The sequence below is a fragment of the Carassius carassius genome, chromosome 38, assembly GCF_963082965.1.
Source record: "Carassius carassius chromosome 38, fCarCar2.1, whole genome shotgun sequence".
NCBI classification, from domain to species: domain Eukaryota; kingdom Metazoa; phylum Chordata; class Actinopteri; order Cypriniformes; family Cyprinidae; genus Carassius; species Carassius carassius.
This window is the reverse complement of record NC_081792.1, coordinates 25,386,412-25,399,955: the sequence shown is the minus strand read 5'-3', so window position 1 is coordinate 25,399,955 and position 13,544 is coordinate 25,386,412. Positions and strand designations below refer to the sequence as shown.

The 13,544-nt window shown below is 35.1% G+C and overlaps 1 protein-coding gene across 4 annotated transcripts in view; it reads left to right on the top strand.

Annotated features, from left to right (window-relative positions):
* LOC132119634 (voltage-dependent calcium channel subunit alpha-2/delta-3-like) overlaps nt 1–13,544 on the top strand; it is a 40,620-nt gene that overhangs the window by 8,545 nt on the left and 18,531 nt on the right. For all 4 annotated transcript variants that reach the window (XM_059529774.1, XM_059529772.1, XM_059529771.1 and 1 more), the window contains exons 4-12: nt 1,470–1,529; nt 3,937–4,099; nt 6,796–6,927; nt 7,315–7,375; nt 7,564–7,714; nt 8,453–8,527; nt 8,648–8,737; nt 10,456–10,569; nt 12,512–12,590. In XM_059529774.1, the coding sequence (XP_059385757.1) occupies nt 1,470–1,529; nt 3,937–4,099; nt 6,796–6,927; nt 7,315–7,375; nt 7,564–7,714; nt 8,453–8,527; nt 8,648–8,737; nt 10,456–10,569; nt 12,512–12,590 (925 nt within the window). The remainder of the gene's footprint in view (nt 1–1,469; nt 1,530–3,936; nt 4,100–6,795; nt 6,928–7,314; nt 7,376–7,563; nt 7,715–8,452; nt 8,528–8,647; nt 8,738–10,455; nt 10,570–12,511; nt 12,591–13,544) is intronic.

The following is a 13,544-nucleotide window of genomic DNA, read 5'->3' as shown; positions in this document are numbered from 1 at the left end:
ATAAATCTATAATAACATTTCAAATATGTCCTCTTTTTATGCTCACCTCAGTTGGAACAGAGAAAATCGCGCGCTGTCTTATTTGACTGAAATATATTTCTGCAAGCTGTTAAAAAGTGTTCATGTAGCTATAATATGCAGAACTTCAGTTGGGGTCGTTAAAGAATTAACTAGGTAACAAATCATAAATTGTCTTTCAGGGGTGTAATTTTCTTAAAATAGGCCTATCTCTGTTGGCTATTTGTTAGATTGTAACCTTTTATGGTTCAGCAAAAAACGGCGTCAATTCGTATTAACAAATATTGTACAAGTAAGATTTTTTTTATAGAAAATATTTATTTATTAATATTTATATTTAAATCTCTACTGAAGCCATAAATGCTAATTTGATATGTTTGTAAACGTGCAGACTAATAATAATCGCAACTTGAAGCGTTAAAGCGTCGTACTGTTATTATGATTTCCTTCTCAGGTAAAAGTGTAATTCCGTTCGCCAGCGCCATGTGAAAATACGCACTCTAACTACCTCGTGATTTAGCTTTTGTGGTTAATGAGGCGATTAAAAACACTACTGAAATGTATTTGTGTGAAAAGTGCACACAAGTCACCCCAGCCTTTTGTTCTCATGGTCTTTTGGGGTCAAAAAAAGAAAGACAGTCCAAAAAACAACAACTGACATGCACAAAGACATATTTTTTCAGGAACATAACTTCATTTTATTATTATTAATATATTTTACAGAGCAGCTTGGCTAGAGGGTGTTTAGAAATTGGCACAAAGCCTTGTTTTTGGTTATGTTGCTGTAATTTCCTCGAAATACGACAAGTATTAATTATTTTTCCTAAAGCACTTTGTGGATTGGAAGCAATTATACCGCCATGTAACTAAAAATGCATGCCAGCAGTTTTCAATGACAACAAAACATGCACTGTCCTTTACACACACACAACACGTGTTTGCAGCAAGGCAACAAGCAGCCACGTGAAATACAACCTGTTTGCAAACAGCAGGTAAACTAAACTGTTCAGTTTTTACTTTAAAGACGTCTCTTATACAATTACTTTCATAAATAATTCATTATTACTATTTATCTTCATTCATAAGTCTTTATGAGGGTTTTTTTTTCTTCTTTTTTTTTCTCCAGTTTCTCAAGGTCAGTTTACATTGAAATTGAAAGTCAGTGTATTAACCCATATATAAACCAAGGCATTTTGAAAGTACATTGACTTACAGTATGATCTGATAAGCATTATAAGCAGTATAATTATAATATATTTGTTAATGACTCAATGATGAAACATAGGAAAGTTATAAAATGTATTTTACATGTAGAGGCTATTATTATTATTACTACAACTAATGTTTGCATCTCTGAAAGCTCTTGTAGTCCATCAAGAAGAAACCTGTTCTTGCCATTAATAATCTCTTCTAAGTTTCTGCTGTTTTTCTCTCATGTTACTCATATGTAGAGGCTCGTAGAAGCAGCAGAGGAAGCTCATCTCCAGCATGAGGAGAACCCTGACCTACAGGTGAGAGAGTTTGTACACTTGTACAGTATGTTTTGGAGGAGTATATGGAATGATTTCAGAACCATGGACAGTTCTTTGTTCAGCAAAAAAAAAAAAACAGTTGTTCTATTGCTCTAATTCCACCCTGTGATATCATTAAAATCCAAACACATCTAAGATGATGTGCATATAAATTTTTTAAATATTACTATTGTCATGGATATTTCATAGAGTGTAATAGGGAATTGTACTGTGTTCTTTAGAATAGACTCTTTCTTAGGAGATGTTTTCATGGTAAAGCCCCTCGCACTCCTTGCTGTAATCTCATGCCCTGTTTTATGCTAATGTCCTGTACATGACCTCCAGCATAGTTCTTGAAGTGAATTATATTTATATATATATTTATGTGCTGGAAGCCCTCCCCTCTATCCGGCCTCCACACTCTGACTAAGATAAATGACTCCACGATGGCTGCGCTATTCAGTGACAAATGGAAAATTCACTGAAGCAAAATACGTTTAAAATAATGGTATCCCCCTCAGTAATGAATTCATGCACTCGCTCTGTTATACGTAGGAATACATTTCCAATAATTCATAAACGTTTATTTATTTTTTTATTCAGAAAACTAATTTTAGTGAAAGTGTTGTTGTTTATATAACAGAAAAGTTTTTGCTGAAAAGAAGGATGTTTATTTTAGATATCCAAACTCATATACAGTCATATACACTTGTTCATTCAAATTTCTTTTGTAGGCCTAGCATTATATATATATATAATTATATATATACACGCACACACACTCGTATATTTATAAGTGTGTTTGCATACAAATGTGTGTACAAATTAGCTATTGACTGAAAATTTTATTGACATCAAACAAAGACATCAGGACAAAATGCAATGTATATTTATTATAGGAATAAATATAAGAAATTTATTTCAAAAATAATTTTGTAACCAGAATGGCTCATTAGTCAATAAACATATATTTTTTTTTAAATTGTAAAAATTAATATCAAATTGTTGTGTAAGAACAATTTTTTTATTGACTTGATGTCGATCAAAGACTTCAGGACATTACATATGCAAAAGATAAAAAAATATTACAATTACAAAAGGTATAAAATTGCACTTTCACTGCCTCACTGTACATATATAAAAACTAGTCTGGTCAAGAATGAATGTTTCTAAAGGTCTGGATGAAACAGTTCTAACCATGACTCTTTGAAGGAGGAGTTCTGACACCACTGAGACCGGGACTCGGTCGGGTGTGCAGCACCTGCTCCTGCTGTTTGTTGATAACCCTCAAAAGCTTGTCGCAGTGCTGTGAGAAATGCTGAGTGTGGAGCGTTTGTCCTCCGTCTCGCTACGCTCCCCCCTCCGCCCCTCCAGGGGTGTATCACTGGAGCGCCCAGCCGTGGTATGAGCTGTCAGTGCTGGGCTTTGTACTGATGCACCCCCCTCCCCAACAGGAGCTGTAGTCAAGTGGATACACCCATACACACACCACTTAATGGTAAACACAAAGGTGTTACCAAGTACACTCACTTAACAGATAGATAGCCTCTCTTTTACAGAATGACCTCTGGTCCAGTAAAGTGAGAGGTAGTTTAATCACGCAGAGCCTCTGGACACAAACTAAATGTGCTTCGTCCGTTATCCTTTATAGTTCGAATGGGGCAACAGAGAGACATTTTTGTGTGTGTGCATGTTCTCCATTAACATAACCTTTTTTAATGGTTTAGTAAATCCATTTATGCATACGTGAATGTTTTCCTGTAGGAAAGAAAAATCTCAAATGTTTAATGTCTGTTTTTTTTCGGATCTCAACACTGTCTGAAACTTTGCTCATAGTCGACATCTGCATTGAAGTCTTCTTTAAAAAAAAGTCTGAAATTTCAATATGAACTTCAATATGAACTTTCTTGGAGAAACTGCCAAAGTTGATACTTAAATGATAATTAAACATAACAGATCTCTGTTAAATCACTGTTAAATCATATTTATTTGTGTATTTGTAAGAAGTCTCATATAGTCACCATTTATTCGATTAAATATGTAGTAAAAATATTTATATTTTTAAAGAAATATTTTTTTAAAGAAACATTAATGTTGAAAACAGTTGTGCTGCTTCATATATTTTTGTGGAAAACTTTATGTATTTTTTTACAGGATTCTTTGATGAATAGAAAACAGCATTTATATGAAATAGAAAACTTGTAGCATTGTAATTGTATTTACTTTGCTTTGGATCAATTTAAATGTCCTTGATGAATTAAATTATTAATTGCTTTTGTCTACAAACTTTTAAACAATAGTGTACTGTAACATTATATAATAAATAACTGTAATATATTGCATTGCAGTTTCTTTTTTCCAGCCTGAGACCCCTACGTTTACTTGTTTTGTTCATTTTTTCCTACAGTATGAGTATTTCAATGCAGTGCTGATAAATGAAGTGGATGAAGACGGGAACAGCGTGGAGCTGGGAGGAGAGTTTCTCCTGGAACCCAACGATCATTTTAATAACCTATCCGTCAACCTCAGCCTCAGCGTGGTGCAGGTGCCAACCAACATGTACAATAAAGGTGATGCATCCTGTTTTTACTTGAATATACAGAATATGAGCTGTGATGCAATCACCATGACACGTTGATTAGTTGATGGCAGTACAAGAAACACGCACAGTCCCAAAACTGTTCAGTATCATGAGCAGAAGGATGATAAAAACATCAGTTCGTTTCATGCTTTTTAAGAGCGCTCAGAATTTAAGAATTGGTAAACATCTGCTATAGTATAATGAAATATCATCAGTTATTGATTGGATAGAGGCAGATGTAAAAAAAAAAAAAAAACCCCGAATCAATTGTTCACTGTGAAATCAATAACATGCATTTAGAAAATATGCACAGTCAAAAGTTTGTAATCAATAGTTTTTTGAAATATAATAAATAATTTGATGAAATATTATCAAAATCAGGTATAGATAGGTATAGAAAAGAATCACCCCCTTTTACAGTAAAAAATTTTTTGACGCGTATTATTTTTCTAGTAATTCAACAGCCTTGAGTCAATTATTCCACATATACTACGGTTACATCACCTCAAGACATTGATCAGATGATACATTTAAAGGGATTCATCCGGATGTTGTACTTAAATCGTCCAAAACTTCATTTCAAAGCTGGTAATAGAGGCTTGAGCCATTGATAACATTCTAATGCAGTTATTAATGAAATTATTAGAAAGAGAGTGAGAGAGACCGACACAGAAAAAGATAGAGAGCGAGAGAGAGAGAAAGAGAGAGAGAGCTTGTGTGAATTAGGTTACCTCTGTGCGTCCCTCAACAGTGTTCTGCAGCAGCGTCTCTAAACAGAGCTGTTATTATCTCGCTAGTGAGAAATCTCATGTGTATTTACTTTCAGAAAACCGCCTGTCATGTTGTTGTTTTTGTTAGTCCTGTGTGCTGTATAGGTAATATATGCTAATTTCCGTTATTACAGTTAACTATGCGAAGTGATATGGAACTGTAATGCAGTCAGGAAATCTGCCTGGAACTACGTTCTCCATGCGTTTCCCTGAAAATAATAGCACACCTCAGAGCTTTCGTCACCCAATCAGATTCAAGCATTCAATGGCCCCATAGTATAAGTGAAAGATATAACACCAACAGAAATAAAAAATTAAAAGCCAGAATCAATGAGTTGGAAAAGGGATGACTTGTAAACTCAATCAGGTGTAGCTAATCACCTTCTCAATGGCACAAAAAGCCATTTGACTTTCAACTGTGGTGATTTTGATTAGCTCAGCATGAAAAGAGGTTTCCAAAAGCATTTCAGTCCTTGGTAGTGTAACTGAAGCAAACAATCATCTATGGATGTTTACGGCACTGTCAAAAGATCTCTGGGATAAAGTTGTGGACAGGCACAAGTCAGGAGATGGATACAAAGGCATTTCAAATTCTTCATCAATGCCTAGAAGCACAGGGAAATCTATTATTAAGAAGTGGAAATTATTTGGTACAACACAGACCCTCCCTGGATCAGGACATCACTCCAAACTGGATGAAAGAGCCACGAGGAAACTGGTCAAAGAAGCCTACAGCAACTCTGAAGAAGTTGCAGGAATTTATGACAGTGAGTGAGTGGTCATTGTGTGCATGTGACAACAATATCACAAATTCTCCACACGTGGCTTGTATGGGAGGGATACAAGAAAAAAACCACTCCTCAAGAAAGGCCACATGCAGTCATGACCAAGCTTTGACAAAACTCACCCTGAAGATTCTGAGGCAGATGAGACTAAGGCCTCACCACCAAATAATGTGTCTGGCAGAAATCCAATATAGCTCACCATCCAAATAACAGCATGCAGGAGGTGTTAATGTCTTGTTATGGGGATGTTTCTCTGCTGAAAAACATGAAAAACATTACTTCATTAAAAACAAGAAAAACAACACTTCACTGAAAAACATCACTTCATTAATTCTTTTCTGAAATGTTTTGTGTCCGTCTCCATTTTAGGCTTTTGAATGGTGGTGTTTCATAGTTGCCATAAAAATATTTAAAAGTCTTCAACTGGTAGTGTAAAAAAGTTTTTTAAAGTTGATAATTGTGATAATTTATAGGGGCTTTATACTTTATTCGTTAACAGTTTAAAAGCCTTAAACACGCCACCATATTATGCGATAAACAGCTCCTGGGTGTCCTGGCAGAAACTGACCCACGTTGCGGAGTAAAAGATAGAGAGAGTTAAACTAGTGTGTCATAGAGCAGTGATAATAGCTGACCACCTCGGGTCATTCTGAAATTACTGATCCAGGAACGAACTCCTCAGTGTCACTGCAGCACTACGGGTCAATAAATACCTGGGGACGATGCAATGAACAAAGCCAAGGGCTCAATGCCCCAGCAAAGAGTGCGGTGAGAACAGAGTAATCGCTCTTAAAGTAGCTGTTCACTTTGTGATCTGTGGATGCTGCAGTGGCTGCTCACGCATGGTGGATGCGCCTCGTCCCTTTGTGTGCGCCCGTAATGGCCTTTCATTGGCATCGCTTTGTGTGCTGGAGGACAAAGGCAAAGGGTTTTTTATGGAGTCAGGTTGGACTCGGAGCAGAGGGAGGGGTGAAACTGGATGAGGTGATTTAACTGCTCCACTTTTGGTTTGTACGATGAATGAAATTAGGATTAAAGGTCAAATTAGAACTGTCTTATTGCTTTGATTGCGAATGCTTCAAATAAACTTTACACATTTTCTCACACTTTCTCTCTCTTCGTCCTTTCAGACCCTGACATAGTTAATGGAGTCTATTGGTCAGAAGCCTTGAACAAAGTTTTCGTGGATAACTTCAAGAGGGACCCGACTCTTATTTGGCAGTACTTTGGAAGCGCTAAAGGTTTTTTCCGTCAATACCCAGGTGCGTAATGTTACATTATGTCTGCGCAAGAACTGATGAAGATCAAACTGGCTGATTTTGCTAATGTTGTAATTTTACAGACCATCAGAGAGGACATAAGAGAAAATTCATTCCATTAATCAAAGCTTGTGGCAGACTAAATCACAACTTACATCTTACAGCATTCTGCTAAATTTACATATATTAGCTATTTGTGCTAAACAGATGTGGTTAAAGAGCTGAGCCACAGAGTTTTACCATCTTTTTGATTTTTAGCCAAAGAGTCTGCAAAACAATAAATAGGAAACATTGCATGAATTTTATATATATATATATATATATATATATATATATATATATATATATATATATATAATATAATTCTTTTTACACTATGTGTGATCTCAGGGGTGAAATGGCATCCTGATGAGAATGGTGTCATTGCGTTTGACTGCAGGAACAGGAAATGGTATGAACATTTTTTTTTTCCTGCTTTAAACGATTCTTAAAAAGTCTTTATTGTGCTTTTTTTATTTGTGTTGTGGTGGTGAGTGTGATCAGCTCTGTTTAATTTTTCAAGAATAGTTCCCAGTATAGCCTAACCTTAGTTTATTTCTAATCTATTTATGTGTGAATTCATGGATTCATGGATCTCAGGTATATCCAGGCAGCCACCTCTCCCAAAGATGTTGTGATTCTGGTGGATGTCAGTGGCAGTATGAAGGGTTTAAGATTGACTATAGCCAGACAGACGGTTGCTTCCATACTGGACACGCTTGGGGATGATGACTTCTTCAACATTATTGCAGTGAGTTCAAGAAAGCTTCCTCACTTGTTTAAGGCTTGAGAAATCTTAGCCGCATTTCTCTCCATTTGCTCTTATGAATATAGATATCATTCCAAATGATACTCCTGATTAATGCATCTTATCAGTTTCCACAATCCAAATCTTAATAATTAACAATAAGGTAAAACTTAATCTAGAACAGTGGCTTTGGAAAACTTGGGCAGTGAGTATTTTAAGAAATGAACATAAAGCAATCATGCATTAAATTGATCAAAACTGATTTCTGTTTCTAATAAATGCTGTTCTTTTGAACTTTCTATTCATCAAAGAATCTTGAAAATAATGTTTCATGGTTTCCACCAAAAATACTAAGCAGCTCAACTGTTTTTTTTTTTACACTTGTGTGTTTATTGAGCGAGTAATGATGTAATGATGCTGAAAGTTCACATTGACCATTACAGGAATTAATTATATTTTAAAATATATTAAAATAGATAGTTATTTTAAATTGTAAAAAGTGTTTTTTTTTAACCAAGTAAATGGTGAGTATAAGAGACTTCCAAATACATTTAAAATCCTGATGTCCCCAAAAATTTTTTGAGGAATTTGTTTTGTTTTGAAAGTTACAGTATGTTCATGCACTTAAAAAGCAAGGGAATTTGATTTAATATCCATATGTGAAATAATGAGTACCCTTTAGGATATCAATTAATATTTTTAATTAATCCTCGCTGTGTCTAATATCTCCTGTGTTTCCAGTACAACCAAGAGATCCATTATGTGGAGCCCTGTCTAAATGGCACTCTTGTTCAAGCTGACAGCACTAATAAGGATGTATGTCTTTCTCTTATTAAACAATGGCACACACTTTCTGGCTATAATCACCTAATTTTCAGTGAAATTAGGATTCCTAAAACATATCCGAAAGCTGTTTCTCTTGTTCTTATTCATCAGCACTTTAAAGAGCATCTAGACAAGTTATTCGCCAAAGGAATCGGACTCCTGGGCAATGCACTGACTGAGGCTTTCACTATCTTAAATGAGGTAGGTGAAGATTACCAAAAGCGTGAGATTACAGAGATCTGGGATCATGACAGCTCTCCATTCTGCTCCTACTCAAGTGTGTGTGTGTGTGTGTTTGCGTGTGTGAGCGCACATTCTGACTCTCTGTTCCAGCCCCTCCTCGAGACACCTCTATCTCTCCGTGTGATTAATTGTGGTAATTGGCAGTCCTGATTAATACGCTGATGAAAGAGAAAGCAATTGCAGGCGAGATAGTGCTCAAAGTCAGTCCGGTTGTGCCCTTTATCTCTCTTTTCTCAGACCACTAGTCTCTCAGAAAGAGCGGGGAGGGGAGAAACGCAGAGACAGAATGGAGGATAGGGTTATATCTGTATTTGTCACATTCATTAGATCCAGTCCATTAATATGGTAATCGTAAAAGCCAGAGTCCGGCCCCTTTAAAGGACCGCATACTGTGTTTGTGTCTGATTGGTTGAAAGTTAAAAAAGTGAAGTAGATGCAGCAGTCTTTGACTTTTCGAATGACATCATGCACTGCACCACAGTAAAGTTTGTTTAGTGCGAAGACTATTATAGAAAATCAAAAGCATGATAATGCAGTTTGTTCTAGCAGCAAAATGTATCATTTTAAATACTACATAGTGTATTCTGCTCATATATATAGATAAAATCCCTTCTTTTAACCTAGACATTAACTCATAATTTTTTTTCCTTCATGGTTTTGTTCATGTCAAGGTACTATATAATACACTACCATTCAAAAGGGCAGATTTTATTTTTATTTTATTTTATTTTTTTATTATTTCGATTTCAAGTAAAAGCTGTTCTTTTGTACTTTCAGTTCAACAAAGTTTATAAAAAAATTTAATTTAAGAAAACGGATTATGGTTTCCACAAAAAAAAATATATATATAGTTCAACACTGATAACAATAACATATTTTGATTTCTGAGGAATCATTTGACACTTAAAATGTAATGCCTGCTTAAAATTCAGTGTTTGCAATCAAATAAATAAACTACATTTTAAAAAAGCACAATAATTTAGATCAAATAAATACATTGGTGAGCATAAGAATCTTAATAAGATTTTTTACTTTTATGTTACTTTTTATATGATGTTATATAGTTATATTATTATATATGTAATATATTATTATTATTCTTTTATTTTCTTTTACATGTTATTTTTAATTTTTACTAGGTGGACGTGATTTTACTTTTGGATGTGACTGCAATTATAACCTTGTAATTTCTGTTCGTATATTATCTTGTCTATTGTCTGCATATTACAAAGGTTTGATCAAAACTTGCAGAACTTCACAAAAACAGTTGATGCATTGTCACCTTTACAGTAATCACACACATACTGTATCCAAGCAGCATAATCATAACATAACTAAACAGTAATGTATAAAAGGCTGTGCTATTTTGTGTCCAAAGTTAAGCTACTGATACTGTTATAAAATGTGGTTATTGCTACATTAACCAGTCATTTTTTATATTGACCAGTCAGCATCCAGAACCAGAACCATTGTTTCATACAGCATAAACACAATATCGGCTATAGCTCTTTGCAGACTGATAATGTATATACAGAAACCATTTTGAAGACAATTTCCTGTTTGATTCTGTTGTTAGTGAATCTCTCTAAGGCTGTTTGGTTGTTTAAGTTTATTGTGGTGAGCCAAATTCTCATTCTCATAATGAAAAGTCTCTTTCTCTCCCTCTCACCGTGCAGATTAATCAGACCGGCCGTGGAAGTTCATGTAGCCAGGCGATCATGCTGATAACAGATGGAGCCACTGAAATGTACGATGATGTTTTTGCCAAATATAACTGGCCTGAACGCAAGGTAAGATAAAAATTATTAAAAAGGAGGTTCTCCATGCATAACAACCACATTTTCAGTTTAAAATCATGAATACGTGTCATTACATCTTACTTGAGATAACATTATAAACTGCAGCCTTGTTTCTTGTTTGTTTCCTGCCTGAGTACAGCATTTCTTCTCTTACTTTATAGATTTAGTTATGATTGCTTTTTTTAACCCCTGCACAAGTGTAAAATTCCCCTTTGAGAACATTTTGACATTTTGAAGAATTGTGTTTGGCTCCTGCGGTGGTTGTCTATTGTATATTGAATTGCTGACAGCACCAGTTTATTTGACACACTCTACAAACATGGGGGAAAATGTTGAATAAACTGATTTGGAGGGTTTGCTCGTGTACCTGCCCTTGGCGGAGCTGATTCAGTCACCTGATTGACCCTGTGAACCAGTATTTGACAACGGCACAGTTTGAGCTAGCAGACGTGTTCATAAAGCACTAGGCGTTCAGGGGAACATGTTAAGCATTCCTGGTCTGGATTGGTCGTGTGTGTAAGTCTGCGTCTCATGTCCTAATCAGCGGGGGGAGAAATGCGTTTTTACAGCCTGCAGAAGGTATGCCTGTGTTTGTGTGTGTGTGTGTGTGTGTGTGTGTGTGTGTGTGTGTGTGTGTGTGTTTGTGTGTGAATTGTCTCTGGCCCACTGCGGTGTAACCGTTCAGTATTGGTTGGAATCAAAAACCATTTATACATGGGAGACAGGAGCAATGTACTGAGAAATGGAGGGATGGAGAGTTAAAAAGAGGGAGGGAGAGGGAGAAAAAAATGAATGCGCAGTGAAGGAACATTGAGAGGAATGGTTGCATTTACACTGGCCGTATTTTGAGACCACCTTCATGTACACAAATTAATAAATAAAAGAAATGTGTAAACATTCAAGGATGTGCATTTTGGTCAATCCGTCTTCTGTATTGAGATAAAGATGAATCTATTTGTCCTCTATACTTGGTCAGATGTCTTTGTTGCATTTGACAGTTTTTTTAGCATCTTGCAGCAAGAGCATCCTTCACTTGATAAAGAAACTACCAAACATGAAGAGCATTTAATTTTTTTTGATGCATTTCCGAAAGTGCCTTTAAAAAATGTAAAAACATAAAATCTTGTTATGGGGCTTGTTATCAACCAAAAATATGGAAAATAATTGCTACTAATTAAAATAAAACTTAAGTAAAATAAAATATTAGGTGAAAAAATTTAAATATATATATATTTAAAATAAAAATTTATTAAAGCTATATAGCAATATAAAAACTAATAAAAATTACAAAGGCACAAAACTAAATTACAAAAGAATATATAAAAATAAAAACTAATTAAAAATATTAATAAAAATTATAATAGAATATAAATAAAGCTAAAATAACACTGGTTTTAAGGCCCTGCATTTCTCACAGCCTTTTGATTCACAAAAGCCAATGATTTGATGTTCAAAATAAAGATAAAGAAATAAAGAAAGATAAAAGTAAAATAGCAATTGGCATGTTTTCCTGAATGATCACTGCTGTCACTCTTAGTACTCATGCAGGGTCTCTGGGAGATATCGAAAACTAAATCAAAAAACATACGGTGAACAATTTTCTTAGCTGATTTGTTACACCAGTTGTGTAATTAAGTAAATGCGCCAAGGCAGTTGTTTTCCAATGAGTAATCAAGTAATCAAGATTTACCCTGACGTTGGGAAATTGCATTGTGGGAAACAAAGAGATTCTTTGGTTTAAAATCAGAGATCTGCAGCATGTTGGCTTTATTTGGACATACTCTACAAATACATACAAGTACTGACTAAACTAAATTGAAACTGTAGCATGCCAAGTGTAAAAGAGCTTACATTGCAGGAGTTAATTTCGTTCCTATCAGTGTTTAATTATTATATATTTTTTAAAATTGTACTCTTTTCTGTTTCTCCATAGGTTCGCATATTCCCTTATCTGATTGGCCGGGAATCTGCATTCGCTGATAACCTAAAATGGATGGCGTGTGCCAATAAAGGTTTGTGATTTGTTTGTTTTTTTGTTTGTATGATTTTCTAAATGACGAGCTGAATTTATTTAAAATTCCATTTAAATGTTATGCTAATTAGTTAATTAATTATCCTGGCTGGGTTTTGCTGGAGAACAGAAGCTTCATTTCAGCTTCCAAACCCAGCACTGTGGGTTTATTGGTGTGAAGTCTGAAGAAAATCACGCGGGTGTTGAGTGCTTGATGGGAGTGTGACGGGAACTGGCTCAGCTCGCAGAGCTGACATGCAGAGGTCAAAGGTCAACTGAGTCTAAATCACTCTTCCTGTCAGCCCGGCTCCTGTGGCTGCACAGCGTTGATCACTCCCATGTGCCAGCGCCACGGATGACTGGCCGCGGGAGGAGGAACACACACACACACACACCATGCTGAGAGTTTCTAGCTCTGCACCTGGAGCCTCTGCAGTAACAAATGCACATTTTCAACACTGCCAAATGGATGGAAAATGCATCTAATAATCAGCTTGTATCTTGTCTTCATATATATATATGTATATATATATATATATATATATATATATATATATATATGTGTATATATATATGTTTATTTATATATGTATATGTGTATATATATATTTATGTGTATATATATTTATGTATATATATATATACAGTATATATACAGTACAGACCAAAAGTTTGGACACACCTTCTCATTCAAATAGTTTTCTTTATTTTCATGAATATGAAAATTGTAGATTCACACTGAAGGCATCAAAACTATGAATTAACACATGTGGAATTATATATGGAATTATATACATAACAAAAAAGTGTGAAACAACTGAAAATATGTCATATTCTAGGTTCTTCAAAGTAGCCACCTTTTGCTTTGATTACTGCTTTGCACACTCTTGGCATTCTCTTGATGAGCTTCAAGAGGTAGTCACCTGAAATGGTCTTCCAACAGTCTTGAAGGAGT